A 23,910-nucleotide genomic window follows, 5' to 3' on the forward strand; every position below is an offset into this window, starting at 1 on the left:
ATGGATGGAAGGAAGGAAGGAAGGTAGGAAGCAAGGAAGGAAGGAACATATGACTATTTAAAGTAAAATTAATTAGGGGCGCCTGGGTGGCTCAGTAGGTTAAAGCCTCTGCCTTTGGCTCAGGTCATGATCCCAGGGTCCTGGGATCAAGCCCTGCATGGGGCTCTCTGCTCAGAGGGGAGCCTGCCTCCCCACCTCTCTCTGCGCCTGCCTCTCTGCCTACTTGTGATCTCCATCTGTCAAATAAATGAACAAACACTTAAAAAAATAATAAATAGGGGCACCTGGGTGGCTCAGTGGGTTAAAGCCTCTGCCTTCGGATTGGGTCATGGTCTCAGGGTCCTGGAATCGAGCCCCACATCGGGCTCTCCGCTCAGCGGGGAGCCTGCTTCCCTTCCTCTCTCTCTGCCTGCCTCTCTGCCTACTTGTGATCTCTGTCTGTCAAATAAATAAATAAAAATCTAAAAATAATAATAATAATAAAATTAATTAAAATTAAATAAAAATTAAAAATTCAGTTTTTCAATCACACACTCTGTATTTCAGGCACTTAGTAGCCATATGTGCAGCATTATGGATAATTTCCATCACTGCAGAAAGTTTCATCAGACAGCTCTATTCTAGATGAATAAGCTAAGAACAGTTAAGAGAAACTCTTATTTCCCAGTTGCAGTATTCCAGAATGTTTGGTCATTTCAGGATACCACCTAGGAATGTTAAATAGACAGTGATTCTAAACAATGAAACTGTCAATATACAGTCCTATTCAAATCCTATTCAGACCTTTCCATCCTTTAAAGTCCTTCACTATCTCCATTACCTTAGTATATTGTCCTTTTCTGTGTTTACACAGAAATTCAGTTCTAAATGGGTAATAGAGATGACCAGAACATACAGGCTCCACTGCTTTTGTTCAGGTCTCCCTGACTAACCATGAAGTTAACACAATGATCACAGCTATTTCCTATGACTGAGGGTCTATACTGATGCTCATGATAAAGGTCAAAAAATCTTCCAAGCCAAAGTTCTGCTGCATAAAGAAAAGTCCATCTAAAAATACAAATGACAATGTCATCTCCAAATATGAAGGACAAATTTAGAACAAGACTAAAAGACCTAGATTTGAATCATTTCTGAATTCTCAGTTCACAGCAGTAAGTAGATTCTACAAAGCACTCTAAGATATTCCCTTGAAACCTATCATCTTCAAGTAGAAATGAGACAGAACTGTCCAGGTACCCATTGTAAGATGACTGCAGTAGGCTACCTGCTTCCTGGCAATTCCATTTTGTGGGGTAAATAACCTTTATTACCTTGAAAGGTCTTAAAAGTTATAGAAAAACATGTCAAAGCATCCAAAGTTTACTTTCAATTTCAACATACTGGAACAGCTATAAAAATAAAAAACTGGAACGATTTATAGATCCTGATGCCCAACACTTTACAGATTGGAGACTATAACTCCCCTCTGTGGCTTAAAAGGTTGACACTCTTCATTTTAAAAGGATTGTCTGCACAACTATAGGCCCCTAAGGATTCAGCTATAGCAGGAATCCCATTTAAATCACTGGAAAGGGAACAAATGAAAAGGGAAATTCAAAGGTTCAGAAAGAAACAGCACAATCAATTAAAATTTTTATTTTAATGCATTTGTTATAATCAGAACACTCTTAGAATGAGAGCCCTTTAAATTGTTACACTTGATTAATATTTTTATACTACTCTGTCCATGTTCAAAGGAAGCGAATGATCATTTTAAGCCAACTACTGAAATTATTTTCCATATTTTCACCGGACACTCACAAAAGCAGTGTCTACCAATGTCAGAAGCCCACATCAATAGCTTTTTTCTCCCCATGAGTATTTCTGAATATGTAATATGCAGACTGTAAATACAGGAAAAGCAATTACTCCTCAGAGAAGGAGCAGACATAGCACATGCTATTGCTTCAATGAATCAGAGATACAGTGGGAAAACACAAATCAAATCTAAGTTTGATGGAATGCTTATAAGACTGGGAGTTGGAGCTGCACTTTGTTTACTGTCTATGGAGAAAACAAAGCACTCTTTCTGAATGGAAACTGTTGCCTTGCTGGAAATTGCTCATCTAATAGGTTTCCTACTGTTTAGCTGCTTTCAGAATGGTTTTAAAACTCTTACCTACTTGAAATAAGAGATCAAAGGTTCTATCACAACTAATTTCAGATTTTACAATGAAATCTCTTCTACAGTCAAAACTGAAAAATACATAATTTTAAAACACCACATAATCAGTATATACACATAGAGCTCCTACAGTAGTGACTACTCTAGACTATAAATTCTGAGCCAGAGAAAACTTTTCATGAATATTGCAAGAAAATAAAAATACCTATGAAGGAATTCTCAGAAAATGATTTTTAAAAATATAAAATCTTAATTTTAAAATACTAAGAAGCTCACCCCAAAACTCGGCAACATGTTTAGTGCTATATTTTCTTAATTTCTTTTTAAATATTTACTTAAATGTTCATGAGTAAATATTCCATAACACCAGTGAGCATACACTTAAGAATTCAGACTGGAATATGGAGAACATTAGGAAGCAAGAAATTACATTAAAAGAAAACAGTAGCTATGTGGTACTATGAGAAATGCCAAGTAAACTTTTCTAAGTAAAAAGAGTGATTAACAACTAGTCTTAGTTGCCCTTGCCTTCGCCTCATTCAGGAAACCTTCTCATGTCAAACAGAGACACTTCTACTTGCCCCATTTAACTTCACGAGAACAAGGGAGAAGAGGTCACTGAAAGTACTCTGAAAAGAGCAAAGTGCTAAATAAACGATCTAATTCTAACTGAGATTCCAGGTTCACCAACATCATGCCTCTGCCTCAGTTTCCTCATCCATGAGAGAAGTACCTTCAAATTCCAGCTTCCTGTTTTTGCATGATTCCAATACTGTGGTAAACAACGTGAAAACACACACTCCTGAAGGATTGTGAGGAATCATACTTACACTACTTAAATAGCATAAGAGGCAAATAGATATCAAACTGTAAAACCTATTACCTTACCCAGTTCTATCTTGGATCCTGGAAAGTCAGTGAAGGGGAGAGAAACCACAGTGCTAACAAGCATTTCCATGAACACAGTGGTAAAGAAATACAGCCAGATAGATGTAAATACTACATTCAGGGGTTTGATGACTTTTCATACCTTATTTTAAATCACCTTTATGTTTATAGTATGGGAAAAAATAGTCCTAACCAGTACAGAAAATAAAAAAAGAAAGTTATTTCACATACCAGTATAAATAATTAGCCAGTGTTGAGTTTTTGCAGGCTCTTGATATCAAGAAGGTGCAGAGATCTTGCTGAAAAGAATTAAAAGAAATGTATATTTATTACCATCTGCTATTAACAAGGGGGAAAAAAAGAGTCTACATTTGTCTATCAGTTTTCATCTAAGTATCTCTTGTCACAGATCAGATTTTTACACATTTATCTATCCCTCCATACTTACATCCAATATTTATTCTAAATTAGGCACTATACGAGAGGCTAAGGACACCATGGTTCAAAGAGATACTTGCCCTACTGAAGTTTAACATTTAATGGGGAAGAGAGACATCAAAGAAATTCATGGAAATAATTTAGATCAGGAGGTCACAAAAGGCAGCAATGGGAATGTGATATTAGGCAAGACCAAAATGACACTATGGACAGAGGCCCTAAACTTGACTGTTCAAGAAATTTTAAAAAGGCCCACTGTAGCTAAAATACGGTGAACATGAAAGTAAAGGAGGCTAAAAAGGTAGGCAAAACCCAATTGTGCAAGACCTTTAAGGTCACACTATTGAGTATGGATTTTGTTTGCAAAGCAATGGATACTGAACAAAAGATCTTAAGCAGGAGAGTGAGATGATCTGATTTCCATTTTATGAAAACGACTCCAGCAGCTCTGAGAAGTAGAGGCCTGAGATCAGTTAGAGAGCTATTACAGGAGTCTACAAAAGTGAACCCGGGGAACAGAGGAGAGAAATAGACGGATTTTTAAAACATTTGGGAAGTATAATTAATAAGACTTGCTGATGTTAGAGGAGGGAGGAAGGAAAGAAAAGAATTGAGAACAACTCCTAAATTCACGGATTTAGCAAATGGGCTGATTTGCTGTGTCATGGATGGAAAATTCCAACTGAGGAACAGGCTGGAGTGTGGGGAGAGAGTTGTATTTTGAAATATTAACTTCGAAATGCCTGTCAGTTATACAATGGAGATCAAGTAGGGTTCTGGATATATGAATTTAGAACTCAGATGAGAGAAATGTGCAAGACATATAAATTTGAGTTTATCAGTGCAGCCTTGGGCAAGAGTATAAATTGAGAATAGAAGAGGACCTTGAGGAACATTAAGATGTCAGGCCACAAAGAAAGTGCTGACAAAGGAAACTGAGAAGGCACAGCCAGAGAGCTGGGGAGGAAAACACAGGCCTTATGGTAACTTCTTAACCATGAGAAAAGTCCTTCAAGAAGGGAGCCATTTACTTTGCTGAATACTGCAAACAGGAACTGAGTATACATAATTGCAAACATTAAAGTCATTTCCTACTTTAGCAAAGTAAGTTTTCAGTTAAAAATGGGAGGAAAGGGCCCAAATGATGTGGATTAAAGACTGGGGAAAAAAAAAAAAAAGGAAGAAGAATCAGTATGTATGAACAACTCCTTTTAGAAGATTGATCTTATTTAAAGGGAAGTAAGAAAATAAGGTGCTATTTCAAAGGATGTGGTGTCAAGGGAGAATTTTTGTTTTGATTTGTTATGTTTCTGAATTTTATTTGAATATTTCTACCAGGAGAAGAGAGTATATCTTTGAGGACAGTTATATTTCTTCTGTATAAGAAAACGGAAGGAAAGAATGAAAAAGGATTAGGTTCCCATCTGGTGATGGGAAACAGACCATTCTTACCTAGTGACTTCTATTTGTTTCCATTAGTATGAAGCAGGGCATAAAGGACAGAACAGAAAAAGTAAGACAGAGTCACTACAGAGTAGGGAGAGCAACCCACCCAGAGAAATGTAAGATGGCAGACAGTGTTGAGTATCCCCCTGATGTCTACAATCATGAATTTACTTACAGTGATGCCAACATGCTAGGCTATGTGCTTCCTTCAGCAATAGTCAGGCATAGAACAATTATGTAATTCATTAGGCTTATCAAGGGCTGAGATTTCACCAGGAGAACTGAAAGTGCTTATAAAAGAATGATAATAAAGCTGAGCCATGGGATTAAAGCTATATTCAGAGGAAAGCAAATACTGAAGGGGGCTGATGAACAAAGAAAGGGGTAGAGATCAATGAATTAGAACTTTCTAAGTGGTGGGGGTATTTCAGAAAGTAAGCTAAAGTAATAAAAGGTTATTATCACAAAGCATATTTGCCAGTGCTTTCAGAAGTGGCAAGAATCTTATCTCTAATTTTAGAGCTAAAACCTTAGCACTAGATTTTAAATGTGAAACATTTAAAAGCCCAGTAGGGAGATGCCTCAGTCAGAAAGCCATGGTAATGAATCCATGAATTTAACAGGTAGAATCTAAGCCTAAAGTTTATCTTTGACTTTATGAGAAGGATATTACACGTCTATATAATTTTATATATATTATATATATATATTGAAATAGAAAACACAGATAGCATTTGATACTATTTTTTATTAAAGAACTATTTATAGAGCATAGACAGGGAAGAATTAAATGTAAAAACATTGGGGCACCTGTAGCTTAGTCTTTAAGTCTGAGCATCTGCCTTCAGCTCAGATCATGATCCCAGCGTCCTGGGATCGAGCCCCACGTCAGCAGGGAGTCTGCTTCTCCCTCTCCTACTCTCCCTGCTTATGGTCCCTCTCTCACTGTCAAATAAATAAAATCTTTAAAAATAATAATTAAAAAAAAAGTAAGAACACCTGTGAAGGGAGCCTGGGTGGTTCAGTCGATTGAGCATCTGACTTTACCTCAGGTCATGATCTCAGGGTCCTGGGACTGAATCCCACATCGGGCTCCCCACACAGCAGGAAGTCTGCTTCTCCCTCTCCCTTTGCCTCTCCCCCTACTCATGCTCTTTCTCTCTAATAAATATATAAAATCTTTAAAAAAAAAAAAACATGTGAAACAAGAAACCTGTAATATAAATTTTTAGACTCAATTTGGGTGAGCAATTTTTAAAACTTTAAAACAACCAGAAGAAAAAAAAATGTGCTTTAGGAAAAAAGAAAATGATCTAATATTGAAGGTCAGAGATATAAAAAGAAATGGTAAAACCTCTAAATAGTTACTGATCGTATACAATAATATTATCTAATTAGGGAGTTAAATAAGCTAGAACGAAGTCACTGGGTAAAAGTGACATACAAGTACAGAGGTATACTGTTTTGGGAAAGGATAATACTTCTTATGCCAAATTTAAAGGATGGATGTTAAAATATCTAGCATAGCCAATAAAAGAATTGGTAGAGACAATATAACCTTCAAGGTGAGGAAAGAGACAAAGCATAAGGAGGGGATCCAGGCAAATACAGGCAAGAGAAAAATATATAAGAATAGAAAGTACCACCATTTATGATGATGAAATCAATCCAAGTATAGCTCTAATCACAATAAAAATGGGGAAGAAGTTTGGTTAAGAGAACAGTGCTGGGGCACCTGGATGGCTCAGTTAGTAAGGGTCAGCCATGGCTCAGGTCATGATCCAGGGTCCTGGGATGAGCCCCACATCAGGCTTCCTGCTCAGTGGGGAGATTGCTTCTCCTCTTCCCTCTGCCCCTTCCCCTCTTTGTGCCCACACTCTTATGCTCTCTCTTTCTCTGTCTCAAATAAATAAAATCTAAAAAAAAAAAAAAAAGACAACAGTGTTACACTGTATTAAAGATAAACCTAATATATAGGAGATATATATATCCTTATATATACATATACATATATATGTAATATATATTACATACATATCCTTATATAATATATAAGAGATAAACCTACATACAAGGCCCTAGAAATACTGAAATGAAAGGACTAAAAAGTTGGGGCGCCTCGATGGCTCAGTGGGTTAAGCCTCTGCCTTCGGCTCAGGTCAGGATCTCAGGATCCTGGGATTGAGCCCCACATCAGGCTCTCTGCTCAGCAGGGAGCCTGCTTCTCCCTCTCTCTCTGCCTGCCTCTCTGCCTACTTGTGATCTCTCTCTCTGTCAAATAAATAAACAAAATCTTTAAAAAAAAAAAAAGGACTAAAAAGTATACCAATGTATACTAACCAAGACAAAATTCTATTACTATCAGACAAATCAGACTTTAAAGCAAAAAATATGAGTCAATATATTATACTAATAAACAGTGATAAAAGATTCAATATACTTGAATGCACCTAATAAAATAGTTTCAAAATATTGAAAGCAAACATCAACAGAAAAAGGAGGAGAAACTGACAATTCCACCATCATACAGGGGGAATTCTACCCTAATTCTTAAGAGATCAGGCACAAAAAAACATCAGGAAAGGGTTCATTAACACAATGAATGAGCTTGCCCTAGTGACATATGTACAATGTTGTACCCAACAACTGGGGAATATATCTTCTTTTCAAGAACCCTGGGAATTTATGGAAAATGACCATATCTGAGCAATGAGACTCGAGTGTCTATCTTCTTTCTAATATTTGGCCACATATGAACAGTGGTTTCCTAAAACTCCAAGAACAGGGAAAGGAAAGGGGGAGAAAGCAAGACAATCCTCAGGTGTCAGAGAGGAGACAAGAATATTGGTATCTGCAGTGATAATCAGGGGAATTTCAGCTTGGTCAGATGCCACCTGATATTTCCAAACACTGAATTGTTTACAGGTCTCTTAAAGGTGATGACTGCTTATACAATATTATTATTACTCTGCTGGGGGCAGTGGAGGGAAAAGTACTCAAAATGAATCCTAGTGCTTTCTCAGATAGCTTGAATTACTTAAACCCTTTATAGAACTATTCAGCTGAGAAAAGGCAAAATGGCTTAATCATTGAGTAATAACAGGTTCAACAGTCACAAAAGAAAAATCAGAAATAAATTAAAACTATTTTTATTTTTAGTCTAAAAGTTCTGAGTCATACTGTGTAAAACTGTATTCTGAATATAACATTCAAAATCCAATCACTTCAAACAATCTTCAATGTAAACTACCCTAGTTGAAGCCACCAACAAGTCTCACATAGATTATTTCAACAGCTTCTAAGTAAAAGCCATTTGATAACATGGCCTCCAAGACCCTGCTTGACTCCTGCTCTCTGACTCATTCTTTTACCATGCTCCCTTCTGCCACTCGCCAGAGCCAGGCATTCTCTGCTGTTTCTCACACTTAAGCTCTGGTCCTCAGTCCTCTATATTTGCTGTTCCCTCTGCCTAATATACTCCTTTCCCCAGACCAGTCACATGGTTATTCCCTCACCTATATCACCTTTACAAAAGATGCCACTTTTCCAGGGAGGCCTTCCCTGACCACTTTTCAAAAATGCAACTCTCTAACCCTACCCAATACCCCCCATCATCTTCTGGTTTATTTTTCTCCTTAGAAAGAAGATATCAGGGCGCCTGGGTGGCTCAGTGGGTTAAGCCACTGCCTTCGGCTCAGGTCATGATCTCAGGGTCCTGGGATCGAGTCCCACATAGGGCTCTCTGCTCAGCAGGGAGCCTGCTTCCCTCTCTCTCTCTCTCTGCCTGCCTCTCTGCCTACTTGTGATCTCTCTCTGTCAAATAAATAAATAAAATCTTTAAAAAAAAAAAAAAAGAAAGAAAGAAGATATCATTATGTCTTCTACTATATATAAATATTATTGACTACTATCAGCACAAAAGACTAGAATGTAAGCTCCAGGAAGACAAAGATTTTGACCATTTTGTTCTCTACCGCCAGTACCTTGAATATTTCTAATAATAAGAGCTCAAAACATATGTGCGAAAGAATGAATTACTGAATCAGTATATTCATACCTTAGATTTGAAAAGGTAAAACAATTAAACTGGAGCTGAATGGTTTCTTAAAGAGCTCCTTTAAGGATTCTATGACCCTGTAATTTAAAATTCTTTTTTCAGTATTTTCTCTTGTATCAAGAGGTAGGCAGATATTAAACTCTGGTTAACAGTGATAAACGCAAGAGTCATTCAGTCATCAACACTAACTTCTAAAATTTGACTAAATGCAATACATATATACATATATTTTTAAATCAACTTTACCTTCTAGTATCAAAGTATATATTATTTGTTTTCAACATCAGAGGTGAGAAAGGTTCTCAAATTAGAAGTCTTAGGGAGGGGGCGCCTGGGTGGCTCAGTGGGTTAAAGCCTCTGCCTTTGGCTCAGGTCATGATCCCAGGGTCCTGGGATCGAGCCCCGCATCGGGCTCTCTGCACGGCAGGGAGCCTGCTTCCTCCTCTCTCTCTGCCTGCCTCTCTGCCTACTTGTGATCTCTGTCAAATAAATAAATAAATAATCTTTAAAAAAAAAAAAAAAAGAAGTCTTAGGGAGAAATTCAAGAACATACTATATCAGCTTCTGCAAATGTACTTCCAAATGTATCTCTCAGAGTAGTAATAGCCTATTTGACCTGTACCCTCAAAAATCAGTCTAATTATTTAGAAAGCTTTCACTTAATTTTTCTCTATGAGTTAAGAACAACTACTTAGTATATAACCCCTAGTATGAAAGTCATACATTTTCTACAATGTAATCACAAACACTAACAATTACAGTAATGTCCATAAATTTGCCAACAATAAATATTCTGAGTTTCCTTAATAAAATATTTAAGCCCAGTTTATTTTCATATTGCATATTAATCCATTTATATACCCAAAGCACAAATAAAATGCCTTGAATGAAGATCATGGCACTTTTTGCTGAAAGGAGAAGTCATAAACATGTATCATAAAACAAGTTATTTAATAAAGTTGTAATATTTAGTTTATGAATCAAAATAAATTTTTAAAGACTAAGATAAAATGTTTATCTGTTAAGACAGCTCCTGTAGGAAACTTGAGAACTTTGTACTCACCTCTAGATTTTCACCATCTGAACTGTCCTTTGTTTTAGTTGCAGGAGGAGGAGAAGACACTGGAGGAAGAGGGCTGGTTATAATTTGGGAGCTGAAAAGATAAAGGAGGTATCATTGATATGCCAAAAATTCTGTCTGTAAGATACACATTTTTTTTTTAGCACAGTTCACCTCAGTTGTGTCTGATTAAAGCATCACTTGTAAAGCATGTTCTGTGCAACACTAGAGTCACATTATGTCCTAGAAAAAGCCTACAGTCAAAATATATGGGTAACAGCCTCTTGGAAGATTTTTGTGCAACCTGGTATATTACAGGTTTTTGGTAAGTACTGCAGTTTTTTTAAAAGCCCATTTTAATTTAAACCAGCATCTCCCAAACATATCTGGCCACAAGATCATCCCATCCTCTTTTATCTTTTTAAAAAACATAAACTAGTGACCAGCAGACCATAATTTGGGAAATACTGGGTTACATTTCACATCTTATCATAAAATCTTAAAAGACTTCTAGTAAAATATTCTAGGTGACATAAGGGAGGAGGAAGGTAAATAAGCAAACATGACTAGAGACTGAAGACCTCCAAAGTATGGTGGGAGACAAACTAATGGGGTATCTTCTCTTAAAAACAGAAAAATATAAAGCGGCCTAGAGAAGAAAAAAATGGTATTTCCCATTTTTCAGTTCTTCATCAAATAAAATAGAGATGATAAAAAACAGCAGTATCATAATCATAATGAAAAATTCAGAAATACAATGGAGCCCATGTGATAATTATAATAGTTGGAGTAATTCAGGAAACCTGAATTCTAGACCTCATCTGTCATTAACAAATCTCATGACCTTCACAACATAATTTTTTTATTATTGAGCCTCAGGTTTCTCACCTAAAGGTTCCTATTTATGTCTAATTTTAAGACTTCATGAAAAACAAAATGGCAATACATAAACAACATGAGCTTTGGAGTCAACTCTACCATTTGCAGGATAGAAGACTCTGGACAATTAACCTCTTGTTCAGTCCTCCATCTCTAAATAAGGGATATGAACACCTACTTGAGAGGATTAGTAAAATGAGTTAATGTATGTGTACCACCTCAAAGTGTTTGCTACAGAGGTGTGAGTTCTTAGTTGTTGTTATTATTGTTAACAGCTTTTAATTCACATACCATGACATTTTTTTATTGTAACTACTAAGAACGTGAAAAGTAGCCAATAACATATACAATAAAATATTTGAGCCCACTAACATGCCCCATCCTTTTCTTTATTTTTGCTTGAATAACAGTATCTAACCCTGAGCAGTATCCTAAAGGCTTTATGTATATTAACTCATTTAATCTTTCAACAGCCCTCAAAGATCAGTTACTATTATTATATCCCCATTTTTAAGATGAGAAACTGGGGCCACACAGAAAATATGCACCTTCCACAAGTTTACACAGCTAGTAAGTGGCAGAGTGAAGATTTTCACTTAGGTATTCTGACTCCACAGCCTGCAAAACACTGCTGTACAATATAGTAATTTGTGTTCTCTAAGTGCACACACCACACTCATTGGTGAAACTTTAAACTTAGTAACAACGAGGGTTTGGTACATCTGGGGAAAAAGGAAAGGAGAAGAAACCTGAAAAGGGGGGAGACTATTAGATTTGAAAATAAGTCCTCCTGGATATCCATACCTATCTATTTCTGCAGAATTTATTCCAGAATTTGACACACTCTCTGACACTGAACCCTGACTATCCTTCTTGGTAGGTTCTAATCCATTCTTTATGTCATCAAAATTTTCATATTTGAGAGCTTGGACCAGCTGTAATAGGTACATCAACAAATCCTGGAAAACAAACACAAAAAATAAGCTAACATTAGAAAAACAAATGCAACAGGATTATAGACATCATTTATTCCTAAATATCAAGAGAACGGTTTAGTTTTATCTACCACTTATCAGCTGTGTTACCTTTGGCAAGTTATAGGTTATTTAAGCTCTTGGTGCCTCACTGGGTCCTCATCTATAAAATGGACATAATTATATATACCTTAGAGATCAGTTGTTAGAATTAAATCAGTTAATAGAAGAAACTCATAGAATAGTGCCTGGCACAGAGTAAATGACCAATAAATGCCTTGTTTATTTTTTTTTTAATTTTAACGACTGTATTTCTTTATTTGAAAAAGAAAGAGAGTAAGAGAGCAAAAGCAGGGGGAGAGGCAGAGGGAGAGGGAGAAACAGGCTCCCTGCCTGAGTTGGCTTAATCCCAGGACCCTGAGGTCATGCCCTGAGCCAAAGGCCCACACTTAAGAGACTGGGCCACCCCGGTGCCCCTAAATGCTTTGTCTGAAGTAATATGCAAAAAGCAAAGCAAAAAACAAAAACAAGGATTAAGATGGTTCATGTAAAATTAAGAAATTAAAGAAGGATCCTTTTGTCAACAATAGATCAGATAACAGCATTTTATGTCTATGATTTCGTAAGAAACTCCAAATTTTCAAGTTCTAAAAGACTTTCTGTTTCATAAGCTTTTCTGGTTAGGATTTTTTTGAATCTTGAGTTCTTCCACGCACCCCCCCCAACCCCTGACCCTGAAAGCTCAGGTTTTGGAGAATTTGGGTTACTTCTTAAATGGAAAAATCCTATAAAACAGACATTTTAATTTTAACACTCTTGGTTAAGGAAAAAGCTTACTTTTCTGCCAACTAGCAATAATGGCTTAAAGAAAATAAAACCTAAGACTAAATTTCCCATACTGCTATTGACAACAATGGGATAATTAGGACTCAAAGTGTTAACAAAGTATTTTTTACTTTTCTGAGTTTTCCTTTATGTAAAAAGACTCTTCAGGTTTAATATTTTGGATGGAAATGTTTCCTGTCATACTCTCTATAAATGTCATACTCTCTTGGCCCTTCCCAATGACTTTAAAGAAAATTCCAAAAATCTCATTTTAAAAATAATTACAAATTGAAGAAATTCACAAAACTCAAAACATGTCTTATAAGTATCATTACTGTTGCGTTTACGTTGTCACTCACCCAGTTAGCACCTCAAAACTGAAAATTAGATAATTTTTGAGACTTGGTGACCACACCTCAATTTCAGTCTCCTCTTTAAGCCCACACACCAAATAAAATCCCCTGTCAAAACTTGAGGGCCCACACTTTCCTTCACTATTTGTAACAAATACAGAATTTGTATTTATTTGCTAAATTATTTACTCTTGAGACCAAGAGTAAAGTCTTCTCCAGTTTATTACAAATGTCATGAGGACAAAGACCACTTCCAACAACCTGTTTTCCTTTACTTAATACCATATTATACATTTTGAATAACTTTTTTCTTACATTAATATAGTCGACATTTTTATCATTTTCTAAATACTGACAAAGAATAACATACAAGATTTCACCATTAAATATGATTTTGTCACAAAAAAGTTAAATGAGAGGTTAACAGGTTTATTCATCCATATTCAAATATACTGATGTCAGTGGCCAGAAAAAAACAAAATGACTCTGTATCAAAGCACCTCTATAGTGTTCTGCTTCTAAAAACCATCTTTTAATTGGAGCATAAACATCTGATTTCCTACAATTCTTTTGAGACTTATGACATCTAATAGCAATAGGCATGCTTTTTCTAAGAAAAAAAAGTGAATTAAATAACAGAAAATTGATTAATATATTTAATGACAAGTATCCTTCTCAGGAGGTATAAGTAACTAAGTTTCACTGCTAGCCTTCCTTATCAAGGTATGCTTCAAAAATGCTGCTGAATATATTACCTGTTACGTTTTCTCCACTGTAGAAGACTTAACCACATGAAATCAAAAAGGCTGTATCATTATTAAATTCCCTAGGAAGGAGGAATTCAGAAGAAAACCTTCCTCTTTTTAAGTCACTCATTACTATCTGATTTGTTGGCATGGTATTCTATAGTCAAACTGCTCTTCGCTTCATTTGTATAAAGTCTGTTTGCTCATTATACAGTCACATCTTGAAAAACATAAAATTCTTCTGAGCATGAAGGACATAAGCATCCAAGTAAAACAAAAGAAAAAAATCAGGTTTCCGACTGAGGCAATTCAGTAAAAATTTCCCAAGAGCTATAGAATATTATCTAGATAGTGATCACCATTCTTCTTGATAACATGTTAATTCTAATGCTTCAGAGTGCACAGGCAAAGTTCCATGTCAAAAATCGCTCACTTACTTCTCATTTTTTATTGAATTAAGAGTAATTCTTCATATAGGCATTTACAGTTAGAAGGACATGGGTTCTGATCCTACTTCCTGAACAGCTAGCTACATACAACCCACATTCCTGTTAAAGTAAAATACTTTCTATTTTTCCTCTACTTTTCATTCTCTTTGCCTTTGCTCATACAGGTCTCTCCACTTAAAATGTAAATTCATGTCCAATGGTGAAAATTCATTCTTCCTTCAATATCTATCTTAAATGCCACTTCCTCCTCAAATTCTATGGAGTATCTCTTTTTGAGCCACACAGCAATAAGAAATATGGCTTTTAAAAAATTCCTAAATAGAGTATCAGCAAATTAAATTCAGAAACGTATTCAAATATTGGATAAAATTTATTTTACAGGGGCGCCTGGGCGGCTCAGTGGGTTAAACCCTCTGCTCAGCGGGAGCCTGCTTCCCTTCTTCTCTCTCTGCCTGCCTCTCTGCCTACTTGTGATCCCTGTCTGTCAAACAAATAAATAAAATCTTAAAAAAAGAGAGAACAAGAGCAAAAAAAAAAAATTTATTTTACAAATGTGTGGCTGTACATTAGGAAATTTACCAGCAAATTCCATATATAGCATATATGCTATGCTGATGTTTTCCAGACAGCACAATGCCATACCCACAAAATATATTAAATCATCCAACATCTATAAAAACTAACAACAGAAATCAGTGAAGTGATTAGATAAAACATAAATATGAACACATAGTTTTGGGGCACCTGGGTAGCGCAGCCGCTAAGTGTCTGCCTTCATCTCAGATCCTGGTCCCAGGGTCCTGGGATTGAGCCCCAAATCGGGATCCCTTGCTCAGAGGGGAGCCTACTTATCCCTCTCCCTCTGCCTGCTCTTCCCTCTCCTTGTACTCTCTCAGTCAAATAAATAAGTAAAATATTAAAAAAAAAAAAAAAGCCCACAGTTTTTCATTTAACTAAGAGATAAAAGGGTAGTTCCTACTACTGTTAGATAGTTCCTAACAGTAACAATAATTGTCAGGGAATAAATCTATTTTTTAAAATGTATAAAATTTGAAGATTTCAAGACTTAAATGAATACAAAAATCATGTCTCCAGGAAGGAAGATTTAATATCATAAATTCATCAATTTTTTGTAACATAATATACAAGTTAAATATAATTCCACTTAAGATTCTGGTAGAGTTTTGGGGCACTTGGGTGGCTCAGTTGTTAAGTATCTGTCTTCGCCCCAGGTCATGATCCCAGGACCATGATCCCAGGGTCCTGGGATCAAGCTCCGCATCAGGCTTCCCTGCTTCTCCTTCTTGTATTCCCTCTCTGCTTGTATTCCCTCTCTCACTCTCTCTCAGTCAAATAAATAAATAAAATCTAAAAAAAAAAAAGATTCTGGTGAAGTTTAAGAAAATGAAAAAATTATTCTTAAATTCTTGGAAAGAATAAATATATAAAAATAATAAAGAAAATTATAAAAAAGAAAAACAGGAAAAGGATTTGTCCAATCATACTTAATGTTATTGTGAAGAAACTGTAATTCTTTTAAAGTATGATACAAGTCCCCAAATAAAAGATTTATAGAGGATTATCAGGAAAATGTAAAAGGAATGTGTCTCTTGGCCTAAAAATTCCAATATAAGCTACTTCTTCAACAATACAGAGAAATATATACATGAGTCTGTTCACTAAAATACAGTATAGCAAAAGAATACAAATAACATACAAATCAAAAGAAGCTGACTGTTTATATAAATTATAAATTAAATTTGCAATAAAACACTATGCTGCTGTTTAAAAAAATAAGGTAAATCTTTAGGTGTCCATAAAATCTAAAAACACAGTGTGTTTTTTTGCAGATTAAACAAGCCCTTGACATCATTTGCCTTGATATTTATTTGCCTATGTTTCCAGACTTCATGGAACCAAATACATTGTTGATAATGAGAAAATGTCCAAGATTATACTGCTCAGTTAAGAAGGTGAATTTTTAACAATATAAATAATTTTAGTACAAAATTTACATAATATCAATATCATGCAATCTTTCTGCATATGTGTATAAGTACAGTTTTCAAAACTATGACCCACATAATCTTTCCTCATAGCTGTCAAGTGACATAAGCAGCAATTATGATTATTTTTTTTTGATAGGAAACAGAACAATGTAAGATGTTCCCAAAGACATATATTTAGGGACACAAAGTCAGAGAAAAGACAAAATTCATCTTAATATACATCAGTAGTAACAGAATTAAAAGACCTTTTTTTAGCTGACTACATATAATTTATTACTGAACTAAGTTCAGAGAAAAGAAAATCAAGAGATAACTTAACCATCATACTATTTATGCTATCCAGATCTCTAAAACCTCAAAGGGCACCTGGGTGGCTCAGTCAGTTAAGCATCTGAGTCTTGATTTCAACTCAGGTCATGATCTTAGGGTCATGAGGGCGAAGCTCCGGTCTAGCCCCTCAACCTGCTCCATTCAGCCAGGAGTCTGCTTCTTTCCTTCTCCTCCTCCCTCTGGCTCCCCACCACCCACATGCTCTTGCACGCAAGCTCTCTCTCTCTCTCAAATAAATTAATAAATCTTAAAAAAAAAAAAGAAAGACCTCAAAAAACTACCATATTCTGCAATTTAAAATGTACACAATGCTTCTACCATTATCCTCTATCTCATAACAAAAATTATAAAATGGTCTAGAAATAGTTCAGTACCTACACGAATATGGCTATCACTACAGACAATCAAATACTTAGTTTATAATCCTGTGAGGGAACTTGAGACAGACAATAAAAAATGAGGACTTAAATTTTTCTATTTAAATTCTGAAACCACATTGAGAGGCTGTCTTGACTATAGCCCAGAGTCTTTTAGCTAAACTCTATGACTCATGTCAAACATAGAGAATTAATGATTTTACTTAAATTTCTAATGAATTTCAAAATAAATATTTCAGTATTTCCACATTTCAATTTTTAGTTGTGATACGGTAAAGACAATGAGGAAGAAAGATAATATGCTGAAGCACAATGCTTAGGATTGCTCTTTAACAGGAAAGTGAAAAACATCCTATTCCAATAAAATTATACAATATCTGAGATTTGCCTCCAAATAATCCAATGGAGGGTAGGGAATGGAGAAGAGGAAATAAGTGGTGTTACAGCTGAAACAAGACCAGCTATGAGCTGGCAAATGCTGAAGACGGGTAAATTATATGTGAACATTCACTACACTACTTATTGTTTACATTTTATAATAATTAAATACAGACATACATCAACCTTATCGACCTTAGTAAATGCTGTGTTTGCCACTATGAATTCAAAATGATTTTTTTTAAAAAAGATCTTTGATGTTACTTGTTGTATGGGGTCAACATTCACATATTTTATATGATATATATATCATATAAATATATATAACATATGAGATATACATATAATATGACATGAGACACACACACACGCATGCATATATATATATATATATATATATATATATATATATACACACACACACATATATATATATGTATCTCTAGAGACTTGAAAAGAGTTATCTCATATCCCATAAGTCCTGCAGGCTAGCATAAACTATTAGGTTATGTTTGGAAAAGACATCCACCATATAAAAATTAATAAGTAAAAACAAAATTGCTGGATTACTCTATCTTATTAGCAATTACTAAAATTCAAAATCTAGCAATGCTTTGTGTCGACATAGAGTGTTCCTCCTTCCCTGGTGGCTTTATATGTATATAAATAGCCAGCATAAAGTTTGCAGTCTTTGCTTTCCAGAGGATTCAAAACCACCTTCAGGAAATCTACAGATACATGTAATTGTCAGCAGCTGAAAGTTTAAAGGAGAAGTTTGAAGGAGAATAAGATGACCATGCATCTCTATGCTTTAAAGGCCCCAAGGGCTTTTCAAGGCTGCAATTAAATGTGGCTTGTTGTATACTGACTGATAGAGGGGATCTGAATTATTCCCTAGCTGGTGCTGCATTAAACCATTTTTCATTAGAATTCTTTTTTCCAGACAGAGCAATACAAGCTCTGCTGCCAGGTAAATGTCCTGGGAGAGATTGTCCTATCATGTAACAGATCAGGAAGTAAATTTTCATTTCACAGAAGAGTCCTTGGAGGAATATTTTAATTTTACTTCTGAAAACACACCTAGTATATCCTCTTCCTTCTAAAAATCTCTCTCTCCCTCCCTCTCCACACACTCCCCGCTCCTCCCTTACACATACACACACACACACACACACACACAGAGGTGGCAGGGATATGCTATAGGAGTCTATAATCAGGCTCTAGTTTAAAATGTACCCAGTCAGGGCCACCTGGGTGGCTCAGTCGATTGAGCGTCTGAATCGATCTTGACTCAGGTCTTGATCTCAGGGTCATGAGTTCAAGCCCTGCACTGGACTCCAAGCTGGGCATACAGCCTACTTTAAAAAAAAAAAAAAAGTATCCAGTCAAAGAGGAGTAATGAATAACAATGTACCTCATCATCTGCTTGTCGCAACCGGGCAACAGCATAACGCCTCACTGTTGGATTGGTGTAATGGGATGATAACAGCTCCAAGGAGTCCTCTACATCCATTGGCTTCCATTTCCCTAGAAGTTCCAATGCCTGTTTGGCCTCCTGAGGTAGATCCCAATTAACACATTTCAAGAACTTTGTCAAAGCCTGAAATCAGAAAAGATTTCAAAATTAGAAACAACAGCCTATCACCTGGGGTAAGGAAGGTCAAGGGTGACTAGGCAGAGTTTCACTTAGTGCTGATGGCAGAGCCACAGAGTCGTTGACAGACTCCTTGTGTAATCACTACACATAGTTATACATATGATCCTAGAAAAATACTACAGGACAGAGGAAAAAAAGAAATACATTCCCTGTAAACTTTACATTTTTCAGGTTAAACCACTTATAGAGCACAATGAATTTTTAAGTTTCTTTGGCTTTTCATTTTCCTTTTTTATTTTAAAATAGTGCAGGCCTTAACACATGGAAATAAAGAGATGAGGCATATTCTCATGAGATGCCTTAAAGACAATCTTCATTTTAAAACATCAACATGTGACATAAAACACTGCAGCCAACAAATGAAGAGTCCAAAGTCAAATGAGGGTAGAATCCCCAACACCAACCTCACTCTCAAACATCTCCCCAGATCACTGGGTTTCCTAGACACTCACACATGAGGGCTCAAACTAAGTATGTACAGCTCTTACACAGAGAAGTAACTATTTAAAAAGACAGTCAATCAAAAACCCCAAAGAAAGAAGCATATAGATAAATACAGAAGCAGCAGCAAGTATTCTATGATTCAGCTGCCCGTTCATAGTGCCTTTCTGGAACCTCACTTCTTTAGACAGGCAGCATATTTATCTAAAGTTTTCACAAGATCGTCCAGGTAAGTAAATGACCTTGGAGCATAACACTCAAGGTTGCATACATAATAAATGCTCTTTTAAAAAGGCTGAATACTTGTTTTCCATAAGGAAAAAGAAAAAAAAAAAAGATCTCTATTGTCACATCTTCCTACTGAGAACACTTATCAGGCTGATCCCATTTTCTTCTTTCCCATGACTTCATCTTTTGAACAAAGATAACTTTAAAATTTTAAATTCCTACTCTGCCCAACTAAATCCGTTCATTAGTAAACTATCAAGTTCTCAAGAAAATGTCTTTTTGGACAATAAAACACAATTACTGGTTAGTATGACATAAATGAACCTTGATTTCCATCACCTAACTTACTCTTAATTTAACTAAATTAAGCAAAAAAGCACAATGGAGATTATCTAGTCCATGGCTCAAAGTGTGTATCATCTCAGTTAAGTGGCTTACCTATCACCTCAAAATGGTGGACAATCTACATGCAAAATCCACATTATCTTGAGTACGGCATAGCCTTCTAGCTAAGAGTCTTAATACCAGTTTCACTTCTAATCATTTCATACAAACTCTCAGAAGCTCAAGTTAGAAGTGATGTTAGAATGACTCTCCAACTATCAACAGAAATTCATCTTCTAACATCCCTGCCAAAAAGAGACCTAATATTTAAGTAATTTCAGTGACTAATTTCTAAAGCATCCATTCTTTGTATGGACAATGAAGCCATTTTTATTTTTTAACTGTAATGTACCAAAAGACAAATGTGTTTTCATATAACTGCTTCCCAATAATCAGTTTAAATGGGAAGAATGAGAGCAAATTTAACCCCACCACATGGACAGCTTTTCTAAGTTGATGATGACTGCCATATGGTTACAGTGTGGTTTCCTATTTATAAAAACAAACAAACAAAACCAATATACAAACATAACAACAAAACCTTGGCTTTTTTCCCAAATCCGGTACTTTTTACCACAATCCTCTAACTCTCATTAAGCGACCTTTCATTTTCTTTCTATGTTTTAACCAAGCTAACCTATTTTTTATATGACTTTGTCTAACTCCCATCTATAAGCTCTTCACCCAAATAGAGGTGTTATCTTCAAGGCCAGCTTGTCAAAGACTCAACTTTTCCAGTAAGTTTTCAGCAACTCTGAGCTCTTCCTTTAGTAGCTGCCTTAATTTTACTCTCTTCATTCAAATGATGCTCTTCTAATTTGGCAGGCATTCTTGTCTCTACAATTGGAGACTGCATTGCGCAAGACTGGCTATCCATTTCTTCTGTACCTTCCACGTGCCATTTAGCACAGTGCTCCCTTCTCCATGTAAGAACACAGACCACCCTTCTAACTTATTCCATGCATTTATTTTTCACCTTTAAAATGTATTTCTATGTTGAATGTCAAAACAAAGCAATATTTCTTAAATAACTACAACAAAAAATTTTCCATTTCACAGCACATCAGCAGTCTTAATAGAAATGTGTGGATATGTACTTATAAGCAAATCTCATAGCATGCTGATGTACTCAATTCAATAACTGAAACAATCTCACCCCCAGATTCTCAGATTTACAGATTTACTAGTAAGATTTATAGATCATGCTGCTGCCAAGGAACTTAAGGCACTGTACAAAAAAATTCACAACTTTATAATGCTGAATGTCACAAATGTAAACAAAGAGGTAGTAGAATAAAGAAGGAAACAAGGAGAAGAGAAAAGAGAAAGGCAGGAAGTGCAAGAATTTGAGGCAATAATAATGATGATACTTAATCTCTGGCCCTTTAAAGATGCTGTACTGATGTAAAGGTACAGGATTCAAATGATGCAATTTTATCCTTAGAGTTTCCACAGATAACTGGAGAGTACAGGATTTAGAGCCAGAGTGCTTGGGGTCAAATCCTAATTCCCAACTCCATCAATTAACTAAGTCATTAGGAGAACATTATTTAACTTTACATAACATACCTTATAAGGTTGTGGTAATGATTAAATAAAGTTACTGAGTGTAAATGTTTAGAAAAGTACTTTGTATATAATAAATATAATAAATATTTGATGTTATTTTATCATCTGATATTACTGTTATTCTATTTGAAGTTGAGTCAACATCAAATGTTAATATTTACACATTTATTGCCATGTTTCATATTAATAGGAATATTATATTAACCTCCCTTCTGATCTTAGAACCTCCCCACTATTATCTCCAATTCTTAGAATCATGTTCACAATCACTTCAGAGATGAAAAAACTACGTTCACCATATATATATGTCTAGTTTTAACGTCTACCGAGTAAGTTATTGGAAATTTCTAATTTGTTGCTAAAGAGAAACCCATTCCTCTACACAGAACACTTCTGACAACAAAATGTGGTTTTCCACATTTCCACAATTTTCACAATTCCTTAATTTTCTGAGGACAGTAACTAGGTGTCCCACAATCTAACTCAGTTTGAAACTACCTGGAATTACTGAAGACTCCATAGATTAAAGAGTCAGTCTCACAAAACTGCTTCCCATTTCAAATGTCAATTGCAAATTTTGGGTCCCCACGTTGCCCATACTTCTGTGTGACTTGGGTACAAATCGAAAGTTACCAACAACACATTCCTCAGGTTCAGGAATTTGCTCTAATAGCTCACAAAACTCAGAGAAATATTTTACTTATTATTTCCAATTCACTGTAAAGGATATAAAATGAATAACCAGATGAAAAGTTATATTGGGCAAGGTATGGAAGGATCCCAAGCAAAGGAGCTTCTGTCCCTATAAAAGTCTTGGGTATGCCACTCTCCCGTCACATGCATGCATTCACCAACCCAGAAGCTCTACAAACCCTGTCATTATAGGTTTTTATGAAGGTTCCATTATGTAGGTATGACTTCTCAAATTTCTGGCCAGTGGTGATTAAAGCAATTCCTAGTCCCTCTCCCAGAGGTTAGGAGGTAAGGGTGAAAATTCCAACTCTCTAATCACTTGGTTGGTTCCTCTAGCAACCAGCCCCCTCAAGCAAGAGTCACCTTATTAGGAAAAACTCCAGTATGGTTGAAAGGGACTTATCATGAGTAACAAAAGACACTCCTCTCATCCCTACCACTCAGGAAATTCTCAGGGCTTTAGAAACTCTGTGCTAAAGACAAAAACCAAATATATATTTCTTATAATATGACAATATCACACTGGTACTTCTAAAACTTTAGACTGAAATTTGAAAATATCTCCTCACCCTCCTCCTTCCATTTGCCCTATTTCCATATTTCAGGCACTCAAGCCAAACTCCTGGGAGGTGTCACCAAGTTATTTTATACATTCTCCTCTCCTTCCCTTGCCCTCCAATATCACTCTTAAAATCATACATGAGCCTCCTAATTAGGTCTCTTTTTTCATTCCCAGATCTGCTCCAATCCACCTTGGCTTGACTTCCTTAAAACAATTACTTCTTAAGACACATTCTGTTGCTGTAATGGTGTTTCCTACTGCCAGTGAAATCCAACTCCCAGGTGTAGAATTCAAGGCTCAAATGGATTCCATCTTTTCTGTTTCTAAACCATTCATACAATTTTTTGTCTCTGAACCTAACACATTGCCTTACTCGTGCTTTTCTTCCCCATGAAAAATTATCACCAAATAAAAATATCATCGAAGCTTATTCAAACTTCAAGACCAATCTTTGCTCTGTGAAACTTCCTTCATATCACAGCACACTGAGTTTGTTCTACTCCACATTTCTATTATAGCAATTACCCAAACGTTTATTAAGAGAGTAACCTTTAATCAATTACACGCTTATGCTTCTCCATTTTAACTGTGTAGAAATATTATTTCCCTAAAACAGTTTCAATTTATATGAAGACAGAGAAATGGTATTTTGAAGCCCAGAGTCTTGAACGATACTAGGCCAAGAGTGGTAACAAATGCTTTCTGAACTGAATTCATTACTGCTATGGTTCGTCATCAATTTCTTGACAGGAAGCACAAATATGATTACTGTCCTGATGCCACTGTCTCAGTAGCTACTTCAGAAACGGCCTCACAGAACATTGAGTGCATCACTATTGTCTTTACCACATGTGACTCTTCTTACTGCTTTAACTGCCCCAAAGATAATAAAAAGCCATTAAGAAAGTTATTTTGAATTAATATTTTTATAAGCAGAAGCCATTTACCACTGACTCGTTTCGAAAGTTAAAATATTCACATTTTGGATTTCATAAAAATA

At 35.7% G+C, this 23,910-nt stretch overlaps 1 protein-coding gene across 1 annotated transcript in view; it reads right to left on the bottom strand.

The window, feature by feature from the left end:
* Positions 1–23,910, bottom strand: part of PIK3C3 (phosphatidylinositol 3-kinase catalytic subunit type 3) — a 138,431-nt gene that overhangs the window by 65,814 nt on the left and 48,707 nt on the right. The window contains exons 10-13 of the mRNA XM_080821014.1: positions 18,791–18,976; positions 11,740–11,894; positions 10,060–10,150; positions 3,287–3,354 (exon numbers count right to left, since the gene is read on the bottom strand). Of these exons, the coding sequence (XP_080677140.1) occupies positions 3,287–3,354; positions 10,060–10,150; positions 11,740–11,894; positions 18,791–18,976 (500 nt within the window). The remainder of the gene's footprint in view (positions 1–3,286; positions 3,355–10,059; positions 10,151–11,739; positions 11,895–18,790; positions 18,977–23,910) is intronic.

Source organism: Martes martes, assembly GCF_963455335.1.
Source record: "Martes martes genome assembly, chromosome: 13".
NCBI classification, from domain to species: domain Eukaryota; kingdom Metazoa; phylum Chordata; class Mammalia; order Carnivora; family Mustelidae; genus Martes; species Martes martes.